We start from the raw sequence: 13496 nt of genomic DNA on the forward strand, positions 1-13496 counted from the left end.
GTTGTGCTGGTCTGAGTGGATCAGACACAGCAGTGCTGCTGGAGTTTTTAAACACCTCAGTGTCGCTGCTGGACTGAGAATAGTCCACCAACCAAAAATATCCAGCCAACTGAGACCTGTGGGCAGCGTCCTGTGACCACTGATGAAGGACTAGAGGATGACCAACACAAACTGTGCAGCAGCAGATGAGCTGTCGTCTCTGACTTTACATCTACGAGGTGGACTGGTGAGGTAGGAGTGTCTAATACAGTGGACAGTGAGTGGACACAATGTTTAAACCTCCAGCAGCACTGCTGTACCTGATCCACTAATACCAGCGCAACACACATTAACACACCACCACCACCACCACCACATCAGTGTTACTGCAGTGCTGAGAATGATCCACCAACCTAATAGTACCTGCTCTGTGAGGGTCCAGGGGGTCCAGACCACTGAAGAACAAGGTAAAAGGGGGCAAACAAAGTATCAGAGAAACAGATGGACTACAGTCTGTAACTGTAGAACTACAAAGTGCAGCTATACAGTAAGTGGAGCTGATAAAGTGGACAATGAGTGCAGAAACAAGGAGGTCATAATGTTATACCGGATGACATAATGAAGCAGAGGTATTGCAAAAGCTTCAATACATTTCAAGTCACTTCAAGAAAGCCCATCACTAGTTATAGCTGTGCCCCTTTTTCACTTGATCTAGCTAATGACAGGCTTGATAATCACTTGATGAGAACACCTGAAACTCTGCAGTGCTGTCTCTAGGACGTCTGATGCATGTACGTTTGTAAAATAACTGTTGCTTTCGGACTTTTCCCAGACGACAGGTGGAATGGGAGGCAGCCAGCAGTCTGATTGAAGGCATCTGTCTTACTCTCCATCGCCAGCCGATCATCTCATTTCTTCCCCACCTGCGCTCCCTCATCAATGTCTGTGTAAACCTGGTGAGTATCAGTGACCTCCAGAACGATTCATTCTAAAGCACTACACAACAGGGTGCATACTACAGAACTGAATGTCAGGCTTATGAGCTCTAGTGTTGAATTAATTCAGTCAGAGTTGCATTGGGTCCAGCTCAGGACTTTCATAGTATTACATTTAGCTTTACATTGTTTCTGTTTATTTTTTCTGTCTGTTTTTCAAAATCTAGGTGATGGGTGTGGTTGGACCCTCCAGTGTAGCAGATGGCTTGCCATTGCTGCACCTAAGTCCATACTTGTCCCCTCCTCTTCCCTTCAGCACAGCTGTGGTTCGCCTTGTAGCCATGCAGATACAGGTATGTGATGCCCTGAGTGCGTGAGCAGGTCCTACCTTTGCGATCCTTTGAGGTTAGTAAAGGTTTGAAGTTGCCTTTAGATGAAGTCTGGTCCATAAATATATTACGGTAGCTGTCTACTATAACATATAGCATGTTGGAGTTGGAATTAATGAATGAATGTGAGCTCATAGTGCAGACTTTCTGCTTTAATTTGAGGGTATTTACATCCAAATCAAGTGAACAGCATAGGACAGGGGTCGGCAACCCAAATGTTAAGAAGATCCAAGAGCCGCAACAGTTGAGGTCGATTTGACCATCTTCACTGTAAATATGTCTCAGTATTTGCTAATGTAGTAGTATGCACTAAAAAGTATACCACAAATGAAAGCGCAGACTTACTTTGCTCTGCTTTAATCTTTAGCTCAGGACTTTTCTCACATCTCCGGCAGGAAACTTTTCCTTAAAAGTAGAATAATTTTCTTGCCGTTTGACTTTTTACGAAGCTGCAGTCAGCTTCTCATTCGCCAGCTTCTTGTTTGAATCGTCCCATTCCACCTTAAGTAGTTCCAGAATGTTACTGCTGCACTATTTAAGGCGGAACTGAACAGTTCGAACAAGAAGCTGGTGAAAGGGAAGCTGACTGCAGCTTCGTGACTTTCTAGCGTTTGACAGTTTCTCGTTGCAGATCATGTGCATCAGGAAACCAGCTGGAGTGATTTATAAATGCAGTTCAGTCCATTGGTCTCTAAATTATCGATGTTCATCTTGATTTTTTTCTATTTGCCTTTTCATTAGCTACTAGCTAGGCGAGATGCTTGTCTACATTGCTATGGTGACCAGTAGTCTGCGCGACAGCATTTAAGATGATTTATTGTTAAAACTGTGTTGATGCTGAGATTATCGTTGGGAGTAACAAGGATGGACAAGATTAGAAATGAGCAGATCAGAGGGACAGTGAAGGTGGAGCAGTTTGGAGATAAAGTCAGAGAGGCCAGGTTGAGATGGTTTGGACATGTTTTGAGGAGGAATCGTGGATATATTGGACAAAGAATGTTGGAGATGGAGCTGCCGGGTAGAAGGAGAAGAGGTAGACCTCAGAGAAGGTTTATGGATGTAGTGAAGGTGGACATGGAGATGGTTGGTGTAAAAGTAGAGGAGGCAGTGGATAGGGCAAGATGGAGGCAGATGATCCGCTGTGGCGACCCCTAAAGGGAGCAGCCGAAAGAAGAAGAAGAATTGTTAAAACTGTGTTGAACGATCAGCAGAGCTGTATTTTACTGTAAAGGAGGATTATTTTATTTTTACCTACAAACCTAATTACGCTGTGGAGCCACGATAGAGCAGTAAAAGAGCTGCATGCGGCGCCGGAGCCTCATGTTGCCGAGCCCTGGTATAGGAATTACCATTTTGTTATGTGATGAGTTTGTTTTGATTTTTCAGCCTTGTTTCACTGGCAGTGGCAGTTTAGACACCATACTGAGAAATTGAGTTTAACTCTCATCATTTATCTTGTCTATGGACCAGCTCACCAGTCCAATTACTTTTGAGCCCCTAAAAACTGTTTTTTTTTTTGCAATTAAATGTTTATAATTCTCATACTGTCCACCAGATTTGGATGTTAACGCACTCAAATTAAAGCTGAAAATCAGTTCATGTTCATTATTTAATTTCCGCTCCAGTGTGTGTGGTATTCAGCAAAAATAACAATTTTGTTGCCCTCCAAACATTTATAAACCTGACTGTTTGGGTCTGTTTTTGGTGCAAATGATATGTCCTAAGATATGTTACATCTTTCTTTGTTTATAGGCTTTGAAGGATGACTTCCCGCTCAGTCACGTGATCTCTCCCTTCACCAATCAGGAGCGGCGAGAAGGCATGCTACTCAACCTTCTGATTCCTTTCGTGCTAACTGTTGGCTCAGGAAGCAAAGGTCAGTATTAAACCAAGTGAGATTGTGCTTTCAATGTATTTCATCATCATATGTAAACAGCGTGTCAGTAAATGTCAGCACCTACCAAACCTTGGTCATTTGTGAATGTGTGCTTCCGCAGACAGTCCTCAAATTGAGCAGGCAGAGGTTTTCCTGCTCCTGCAGACAGTCATCAACATCCTTTTGCCTCCACGCATCATCAGCACCTCACGCAGTAAGAACTTTGTGCTGGATGCTTCTCCGGCGCACTGTTCCACCCCCGGAGACACGGGCAAGGACCTGCGCCGAGAGGGTTTGGCCGAGTCCACCAGCCAAGCGGCTTATCTGGGTGAGGAAATATTATAGAAGCAGCGAATTTGTGGACATTGTGTTATTGTTAAATCATAGAATCATTATGAAAGTTGTTACTTTGACTCTCTTTTCTTTTGGTCTGTGGCTTTGTGTGTAGCTCTGAAGGTTGTGCTGGTGTGCTTTGAGAGGCAGTTGGGTAACCAGTGGTACAGACTGAGTCTGCAGGTGAAGGAGATGGCTCTGCGGAAAGTGGGCGGTCTGGCTTTCTGGGACTTTATCGACTTTATAGTGCGCACTCGCATCCCCATCTTCGTGCTCCTGCGCCCCTTCATACAATGCAAGGTGGGGAAATTCTGGAACTTTTCCAACTCTTAATTCTGTTTTTTCTGTCTCTTCTTTTCTTGTTTCATTAAAAATCTCATTTTGTTAGACTGATGAAGAAGACGAATAATTTAATAATAATAATAAAGACAATTTTCTCCCACCTCGCAGCTGCTGACCCAGCCGGCAGAGTCTCAGGAGGAAATCACGGCTCGACATCACATTGCTGACCAGCTGGAGAGGCGCTTCATCCCTCGCTCACTCTGCAAGAGCTCCCTGTTTGCTGAATTCAACAACGAGCTCAAGATCCTGAAAGAGGCTGTGCACAGTGGCTCAGGTCAGGATGTGTATTTTACACATTGAGAGTCAGAGCAGATTAATCTGTCTGTTAAAAGGTGTAGTTGCAGCTGGATTCATTGGTTTGTACGCTAATTTGTTCAGTTCAACCCTTTAAACTCCACTACACAATGTACATTTTAGTTTCATAGTTCTTACAGAGTAATTTATAATAGTTCCTAAATAATAATACAGGGAGATTCACTCGAAAGAGGCCCCGAATATTCTGTAATAACTCTCTAGGATGAAGCAACCTGAACAAAACAACGTGCAATGTGCTCCTCAGTATATGAAGCTTCAAACTAGCCAGGATGCTTCCGTGTTAGAGCGATGAGGTAGGCGCCGGACAGCTGTCACGACGTTTAACCTCCGTTTGCAGTTTCTGGGTGCAGACCCCCATACCCTTTGTGTGTCTGGCAGAAAACAGAGATCATTTCCAGCATTGCATGTAATGCAGTTGATTACACACACATCAAGGTATGTAACCTATTTTTTTGGTTCAGAATGCTTCATCCTTTCACAGGAGTTACAGCAGAATATTTGGGGCCTCTTTCGAGTGAATCTCTCTGTATAATGCCAGCGGTGTAGCCCCTAAAGACCAATCTTTGTGTCCAGATTTTCCCTCTCAAAACTGAATTAATACTAGTATCATAGCTGTACCATAATATCATAGTTGTGAATATTTCTATTATTTACTGGATAATAAGCCTAAAGAGTTAAAGGGGTTAAGGTGGTTCTGAGTTGGTCTCAATCCAGTTTTGTGCTGTATGCTTTATAAAATGAACTGGATATTAAAAATCTCTTTCATAATGCATTGAAATAATAGTGGTTCTTTCTGTGTCCCATTCTTCAGCTTACCAAGGGAAGACATCCATCAGTACAGTGGGTACCTCCACATCAGCCTATCGGCTGAGTCTGGCCACCATGTCACGTTCCAACACAGGCACAGGGACGGTGTGGGAGCAAGACAGTCAGCCCTCCCGGCAGCCCTCACAGGACACGCTCAGCCGCACGGACGAAGAGGAGGAGGAAAGTAAAGCTAATCCTCTTTCTTTTTTTTGTTTTCATACTCCAAGTATTAATATTTGTATTAATAACAATGACCTCATTAAATTAACATTATTATTCATTGCCATTGTCATGGTCAAAGCCCTACAGTACTCCTCACATATAGGACCTCTTGCTTATAAAATGTCCACTCTGTAATTTTTCCCTAATCTGTCTTAAACTCTCCACCAGATCTAAGAGATGTACTCTGATGCTGGATGCATTGGTTGGCAAGCCAGCTTGTGTCAGCTAATTTAAGGCAGTCTAACACCGTTTAACACAGAGTAACTCTGTTCTCCAAGTTTTCTCTACTTACCAACAAATTCAGCTCAGCGGCGAATTCCCTGTGTCACAGATTTGCCAAGTCGTGTATGGTTGGCATATTGGAGTAGAGGTCTGCCCTACCGAGGATTCCTGTGGGACCAGGCCCCAAATCTTGTGGCTCGGGGTTAATTTTCAATATTGCATGCAGGAGCGGGCGGGCAATCGGACCCCTTCAGGCGGGAGCGGGCGGAAGCATGCATGAAGAGAAATCCTGCAAATTAACAAATAGCCTAAATAAAGTAGAACGATTAGTAAATCATATATGTGAACAATATAACAGTAAACAGTTAAAATGATTAAAATCATTCTCGAACAACTTATCACACAAACAACATGCAGATTCTCATAGGCCTGATTCACACATACTGCTTCGGTGCAGCGTGAGCGACACGGAAAGTCGCGTGCCCGTGTTAAGTGGTCAGCGCTTTCAAATATGCTGTGTGCCCGAAGCGCCAGAGTCCAAGACGGTGCAGGTATTTAGAGAATAGACCAGATTTTCCCCGCGCCTTGCGTCACACTGAAAAATGCCATGAAAATCAATGAAAATTAAACAGAAGAGCGTAAAAAAAACTTTAAAAGGCGGTTTTTATGTAAGACATGACGAGATACTAGTTAAGCATTCCATGCTGCAGACAGATTTCGAAGGTTGGACCACCTGGCCGGAAACCTTTGCCTAATCACAAGCCAGAATGCTGTCTGGGTGGGCGGGCAGGAGCGGGACTGAAAACCAGTCACGCTCAGACCTCTATACTGACGTGAACCAAGTTATGCACTGTCCCCTCCTCTTTCTTCCTAGATGATTCCATAAGCATTCCCAGTGTGGTAAGTGAGCACGAGGCTTTCTTCCCCACTCTCATTACCCAGCGCCGGTTCTCCAGCCACGCTACGGGTACCTCCTCCATCCAACCAGAGCCGGGCCTCAGCACCATGCTGCCCAGCCACAGGTAAATCAGCTCCTGGTTCTGGTTCTATTGCTAATGCCAACCATGAAGTTCAGACCAAAACGACAATCATATAATAATACAAACTCCTTTGCTTTAGAGCGGAGTCAAGCATACTTTTCATTGAGGCACTTGATGGGAGTTTTCTGTTTTCTTCGTAGATTGCCAGTTTTGCTGGAGGTCACCACATTATATCTTATTCTGAAACATGAACTGCATATATAACATAACCATGTCTTTTCTTTAAAGAGAGGGGTGATCGTCAGCTGTGGTTTGCATGCAACTTCAGTCTTTCCCCCTAACCTTGTTTCCTGCCCACTCTGCAGTGAACCCAATGTGCTAGATGAGTCCCAGGGGCTGCTGCAGGAGGGTAACCTCTCACGGTACAGTGTCATGGCCCTGTGTTTGCGGTGTCTCACTGTGTGTGTGCCGGGGCTGGGCCTGCCTTCCCTACTCATCACATCCACTGACTCCTCACAATGGATACACACTCTCTCCCTATCTTCCTCTTTCTGTTTTTCTCTTCTCGCCCCCCCCCCGCCCCCCTTTCTCTTCTGTCCTTCAGTTGGTCCTGTTCTGTTTAATCTTGTGTTCTGTTTGTTTACTCTTTTTCTCTCAAACCCTTCTCTTTCTCTTTTTTATATTGTTCCCTTTCTCTCTCTGTTATGGACAATAATGCCCCTGTATTGTCACTGTGTGGTACTCATGTCATTTCCGGTGAGCCTCATGGTGCCATGGTGTCCATTCATGTTTCAGGCTTTTTTTCACTGCTCAAATTGGAGTTCCTCACTGGGGTGCCAATCTGTGGGAATCAGGAGTATGGTCTGGCAGGTGTGGATCGGGAATAATGATTTTCTGGAATATCAGCTTATAGTACGGAATAAAATTCACTGGCTTTATTCATGACATTTTTATACAAAACAGTTGAAATTATATTGATGGCCTTAAGATCCTGCCAACACCAACTCCTGTAAGTCCCCTGTGGTGTTGTGAATGACATTGCAGGTTTCTGGCCTGCGATTCATGCTTCACAATTTGTCTTTGTCGCGTGTTTGATTAGTGACCAACCTTGGAACTGTTGGGGATTTTGTGGGGCAGACACACTTCCTCTAAACTCTCCTCTGTTCCTGGAGGATTGAACAGGGATTGTGTTCAGCTCTCTTAGCCATGTGCACTCACCTCTTGCACTCTGTGTCTGCTCCTTGGCCTTATTTGATAGGGTTGCAAGTGTCCAGAGCGAGCCTGGCCACCAAAATCTCCTGCTTCAGCCACCACTTGGTCGTAAAAGAGGTCTTAGACAGGTGAGATATCTAAGTCATTAACAATTTACTAAGTTTAATTGAAATTTACACAATAGTTAGTTCCAGTCAGGCAAGCTGATTGGTTGAGCAGCGTTCTAACTGTGCTGTTTTTTTGCCATAAGAGCGCGTTTTTCTGGACAGACACTGTGTCACTCTGCTGAGACACCATTGCTAAGCAATGACTTTGAAGGCTGTAGGAGACGCTCAAGCCATTTGAATGTTTTTACTTCTTACTTTGCCACAAACAGAAAACGAACACTTTTAAGATCACATTTGACCGACAGCGGATTTGGTCCGACTCTGAAGATGAGATGACACAATTTCGTCACCACTGAGCGGCTTTTCAGTCAGCAGCTGTGACAGAAGAACGGCTGAACAACCTGGAATCAGCCAGAAATGAACCCAACACCATTCGCCAAACTAAACGGGCTGTAAGAAGCTTTACAGACCGGCTGGAACAGAACAACATTAATACTGATCTGGAAAAACTGACCAAACTGAGCTGAATCTGATATTGGCTCAGTTTTACGGCTCAGTCTGATTTGGTCCGACTCTGAAGATCAGACATGTCTGGCGAAAGGTGTTGGGTTCATTTCTGGCTGATTCCAGATTGTTCAGCTGTTCTTCTGTCACAGCTGCCGACTGAAAAGCTGCTCAGTGTTGATGACAGTTTGGGAATTTAGTGTAAGGAGCTGGAGAACGAACTGCCGGCTGAGCAGCGAGTGGGCGGAGCTCGTTACTCTGACGTAGCAACGAGCTGCTCGTTAAGGAGCTGTAATTAGGAGGAAGGAACTGAACATTAAAACATATTAAACGCCGCGTTCACGGCCAGTTTATTCATTTCTTACTGTATTTATTTAACTGCTGTATTAAAGCAGTAGAGCACTCCGGGAGTGATGTTATTGCACGATAAGACGCTCCCTCTCGAGTTCTACTGCTTGAATATTGTATTTTTATTTACTATAAAATACTTTATATGGGGTTTGTCTTGTAGCTTCGTCGGCCGCTGTTGTCCATTCCTAGGGTGCAGGACGAATCTCGTGGCCGGCAGGGAGCCAGGCTCTCAACCACACGCAGGAGCATTCAGCCCAAGAACAAAGCAGTCGATAAAGGTGTGTGTGTAAATGTCATAAAATGACTTGGAGCCAATTATTCTTTAAATTGGACATCCAGATCTCAAAGAACATGATTCTTGGTTCTTTTCAACGTGCATGTTGATTAAGGCACATGGATTATTGTACATTGGTACATTTTATAGTGCTTTTCTTATAATTCTTGACTGATCAAATTGCTCTACCTGTCTGATTTCTCTTTCATTAGCACATAATGACCAGAAGAGGTCAGTCACTTTCACCGAGACTCAGCAGGAAGCTACTGGAAAGTCTCCTTCTGCTACACCCAGCACAGTGCTGCCTGGTGTGATTGAGTCCAGAAGATTAAGCCACGGCCGGGCCTCACCTTTAACCACTGCTCCTTCTGAGACTCCATCACCCACCCTCAAAGCCGACCAGCACAGCCCAGGGCGACCACAGGTGGGTTTTAGGCCCAATCCCATTTCTGCTTTTTACCCATAGCCCTTGTTTTTGAGTGTCACCCTAACCCCTTGGAACTGAGTTACAAGGGGTAGTGCTTGAGATCTTACCCTACGAAATGGGAGTTTAAAAAAAAAAAAAAAAAAAAAAAAAAAAAAAATAGTTATAATAATACTTTGAATGGTTACTCACACAAGTGCATTACAAAACGTGGTAGTTTCTTATCTAATCTGCTCTGCCTTTCCAGGCCTCACCTCTGGCCAGGGGTAAAGAGAAGAGAGAGCAAGGCAGTGTTAGAAGCAGCCTGTCCCCAGCGCCCTCCTCCGCTCCAGTCTCCAGATCCTGCTCTCCCCTCCCTCCCCCTCTCCCAGTCCTGAGTACCCCAGTTCGGCTTGCCACGACCCAGATCCGCGAGAGCCCAGAGGATGAGGAGACCTCAGGGCTCCTGCAGAACACGGACACCTCACTCCAGACGGGTGAGGAGCAGGGCACAGAGAACCCTTTACTCACATCGCTGCTCACACCTCACTCTCTGTCTCCTCTCCCCCTCTCTCCTGTAGACCTGGACCTGGATGAGTCCCATGTCTGAACTTATCAAAGCCATAGCTCCTTAAAAAATCTCTGTAACCATCATCTGGTAGATCATGATGATGCTTACTTAAGCTCAAGGACATTTTGAAGAAACTGTGTTAAAAAAAGGATAAACTAGTGTATATGCACAGGTCAGCTTTATTGGCCTGCATCCACCTGTGGTCAGGCCTCATCCCAGCCTCATTTAAGACAATGCAGGGGAGTTCAATCATTTTATGCAGTGTTCCTATTCCTATCTATTAACCCCCAACTGTCTGACCTCATAAAAATAGTTTTCAACCCACAAAAAGTGGTCCTTCTGTATACCTTTAATAATGAAGTTAATGCAAACCAGCTTGCTTTAAACATTCGTTTGCCGAGTCAAAAAACACCTCATCCAACACTCAAAACAAACATTCAGTGGATCATAAATATAAAATGTAATATTATTTATTATTTAAATGTTTCATGATATGCTATGTAAATAAAGAATTATATACATTGAAGTAATTACATAGATTGAATATTTATCATTATCAGTCAATATAAATTATCAATATTATTTATTTTGGATAGTATGTATTGAAATAAATATCTGCAATATTAATAATTGAAAGTTGATTTTCTACCAAGAGCCAGTTTCCCAGACCTAGATTTAGGCTACTCTTAGTCTAAAAAAATGGTGATTTACCAATGGCACTGCAATTTAGTCGAAGACTAGTCTTAATCCTTCTCCAGGAAACTGGTCCGTAGAGTTTCTAGACTCAGATTAGGCCAAGTATTGTATTAATAGGAGAGAAACTCCTTGGACAAAACCAGGCTTAATCTGTAAACAAGTACAACAGGACCCTAAATGTGCATTAAAGGTCTTGGTCAAATATTTAGAAAGGCAGTTTAAGTGCTGTGAAAGTTTGTATTTGTTGCAGAATTTGCCGGCCACCTATCTAAGTATACAGAAGTTATTATAAGTTAAATTAATAAAATTTTCTATTCTTCTAAGTGACAGAAACTGGTCTTATTCAATCAGTGAGTACAATTCTTGTACACTTAGCCAAAGAGAAAACATTTGGATCTAGATGCAGCTTATAATTGAGGAAAATTATCTCAAATACATACCATATTGTAATGGCTTAAACTAGCAAGGTGCCTGAGAAAATTGAGATTGTCAGTGTCAAATGTTGGCTTGAATACAAATATGCAGTGTTCTGTGAGTCTGTCTGCTGTTTTTCTCGTCTGTAATGTGCTGCTATTTGTTGGACTTGTGCAATAAAACATGTAATCCTCCCATTATTTGCAATGGTCAAAGTACGTTTTTCAAAAAATGTTGATGGTCTGTTCAGATTTCAGTTTCAAGACATGCCTTCAAAATGTGTCCAAATGAAAAATATGTCAGAATGTCTTAACCCGTGTGTGGTGCTGGTGTGTTTGTTACTTGGTGGTCTGGTGGACCCTCCACATTATTGGTGTTTAAAATCAGTGCAGCCAATACCAGATGGTTAAAATATCGCGCGTGTCCAGCGTAGGGTTCTCCTTTAGCAGCTGTAGCCAGTCAGCAGCCTGTCCATGTTGGCCACCCTGACACACCCACATACAAACACACACACAAATATATACACATATGCAAACACATAGACACACACACACACAAACACACTAACAGCAGGCCATGTAGAGGGAGAACAGAGTGAAGGACACAGCACCTCCTCACTTTTACTCCCCGTGGGTTCAGCCCAACACCACATGTGTAATATAAATGTGTGGGGGGTGAACAGAGTGAAGACCCTGAAAATGGGTTAGTTTATGTTCTTCACAGAAAATGAGCAAAAACCAAAAATCTGAGGTTGAAATAATAACAAATCATTTTGTCTTTTGGTTAACGGGTCCCACAGACCTGAACACCACACAAGGGTTAAGACGTCTCTAGATAACGCTGAGGCCTAGTGTGCTACAGAGTTTTAAATATTTGTTTGAACCTGAGGGGACAGACTGCTTCTGATACATTTGGACATCATGTGTGGAGCTCAGCCAGGTTTAAATTTCACATCTGGAATTTTACAGCCAGCCTCACAATTTTAACAGATTGCCTTCTACCTTTTTACTATCATTACCGTAAAACATTTATAACCTGACACGGTGGAGTCGCTCACTCACTAAGACTATGGGAAAATGAATGCACAGGAAATAAAATAGCTAATTGATTCAGGGGAGGACAGTTTAGTGCAGCCAAAAAAATACTTAAAAGCCACACTATGTAAGTTCGGTGGATTTGGGGAACTGGAGACCTCTAGTGGAAACGTGTGGAAGAACATTTTGTAACATTGTTTGTGCTGTGAAACCCCCAAGCAGGTGACTGTGATGTTCGCGAACCAAAGAGTGTTCAAACATAACTCAGTCAAAACTTGGCAAATGACACGTCTTCTAGGGATGTGAGTGAATTATCTACTCTTGTCGTCATATCTTCATCAGTACGGTGCTGATTTTACATTTGAGGCATATAAACTGAGCTGGAACAACATCAGGGGTCGGCAAACCTCCTTGAGAGCCACAGCATTTTATCCAATTTCCCCCATTTTAACGAAAAACAGGACTGCTGAACAGCAGAGGGCATCTGTGAGGGAGTCCTCATTGAATGGGAATGAATGGGAGTGAATGGAGCTCAGTGGCTAAAAACGAGCAGTTAAAATAGTTTCTAATATCTCGCCCCTAGAACTTTCCTTTCATTTTAGACAGTAGAAGGATGGATTTCACTAAAAAAAACAAATCTCACCTGTATTTTTTCTACAGCAAACGTTTTGGGCAGCAGGAGGCGGGGCTTTACTGCTAGAGCGTGATGATTGATGGGCGAGCGGAGCAGCTCATTGGCTGTTCGCGCTCACTGACGTCATGAACGTACGCAAGGCACTGTTGTAAACTCCTATAACTCGAGTTTAAAAGCTCTTAAAAACATAACAGCAGTGTTAAAATCTTTTATGCTGCTCTGTTTTCAGGAATGAATTATTTTACATTAACAATGTTTAAGCATTTATAAACTGATTTTACTCAAATGCTCCATATCAACCCATTCATTTTGGACTCACTCAGGAGCGCCCCCTAGCGTTTAAGAAACCTGGAAGACAGAACGGGAATTCTCCTCTCTACAAGTTGTCTGTGCGCTGATCTTCAGGATTAAAGGGTGAATTAGCAGTTCTTAAACTTTCAAGACTTAAACTTTTAGAAAACAACACAAAGAGCGTCTGAGATTTTTGGCTTTCAGCAGTAAATTGTAAACATGTAGTGATATGTGGAGATCATAGAACACATGTTCTGTTAATCTGAGGGGCTTTTACCAAATAAATAAATAAAAAATTACATTTATTTCGTGCAGTGCAATTTGTCTTATGATTTGATCAAATAAATTCAGATGGACAAACCAAAATACACCCTGGGGGACAAGACATGATATGTAAGTATTATCCACATCATGAAGGCTACTATGAAAGTTGCTACGCTGTGATTTACATCCTGCTATCAGCAGAAACATCATCTCTTATTCATATTATATCATCTAGTATTTCTACAGTAGTATTTTCCTGAGCTTCAGCTTCAGACTAAAAACCTGATGACGTGGGTTGTGTCCAGGCAACTGTCACTCAGGCTCAGGTCAGGTCTGGACGT

General features: G+C 43.1%; 1 protein-coding gene across 7 annotated transcripts in view; it reads left to right on the forward strand.

Annotated features, from left to right (window-relative positions):
• The window catches only part of LOC108437687 (unc-80 homolog, NALCN channel complex subunit), a 57005-nt gene extending 45873 nt beyond the window's left edge, over positions 1-11132 (forward strand). For 5 of the 7 annotated variants that reach the window (XM_037536473.1, XM_037536472.1, XM_037536474.1 and 2 more), the window contains 13 exons: positions 812-935; positions 1142-1267; positions 3056-3179; positions 3301-3507; positions 3628-3812; positions 3963-4128; positions 4981-5160; positions 6295-6442; positions 6766-6822; positions 7659-7740; positions 8735-8852; positions 9061-9272; positions 9520-11132. In XM_037536473.1, coding sequence (XP_037392370.1) covers positions 812-935; positions 1142-1267; positions 3056-3179; positions 3301-3507; positions 3628-3812; positions 3963-4128; positions 4981-5160; positions 6295-6442; positions 6766-6822; positions 7659-7740; positions 8735-8852; positions 9061-9272; positions 9520-9861 — 2071 coding nt within the window. In that variant the 3' untranslated portion in view covers positions 9862-11132. The remainder of the gene's footprint in view (positions 1-811; positions 936-1141; positions 1268-3055; positions 3180-3300; positions 3508-3627; positions 3813-3962; positions 4129-4980; positions 5161-6294; positions 6443-6765; positions 6823-7658; positions 7741-8734; positions 8853-9060; positions 9273-9519) is intronic. The other 2 variants (XM_037536476.1, XM_037536477.1) reach the window with 1 other exon arrangement.
• The last annotated feature ends 2364 nt before the right edge of the window (positions 11133-13496 follow it).

The sequence above is a fragment of the Pygocentrus nattereri genome, chromosome 30 (assembly GCF_015220715.1).
Source record: "Pygocentrus nattereri isolate fPygNat1 chromosome 30, fPygNat1.pri, whole genome shotgun sequence".
Taxonomy (NCBI): domain Eukaryota; kingdom Metazoa; phylum Chordata; class Actinopteri; order Characiformes; family Serrasalmidae; genus Pygocentrus; species Pygocentrus nattereri.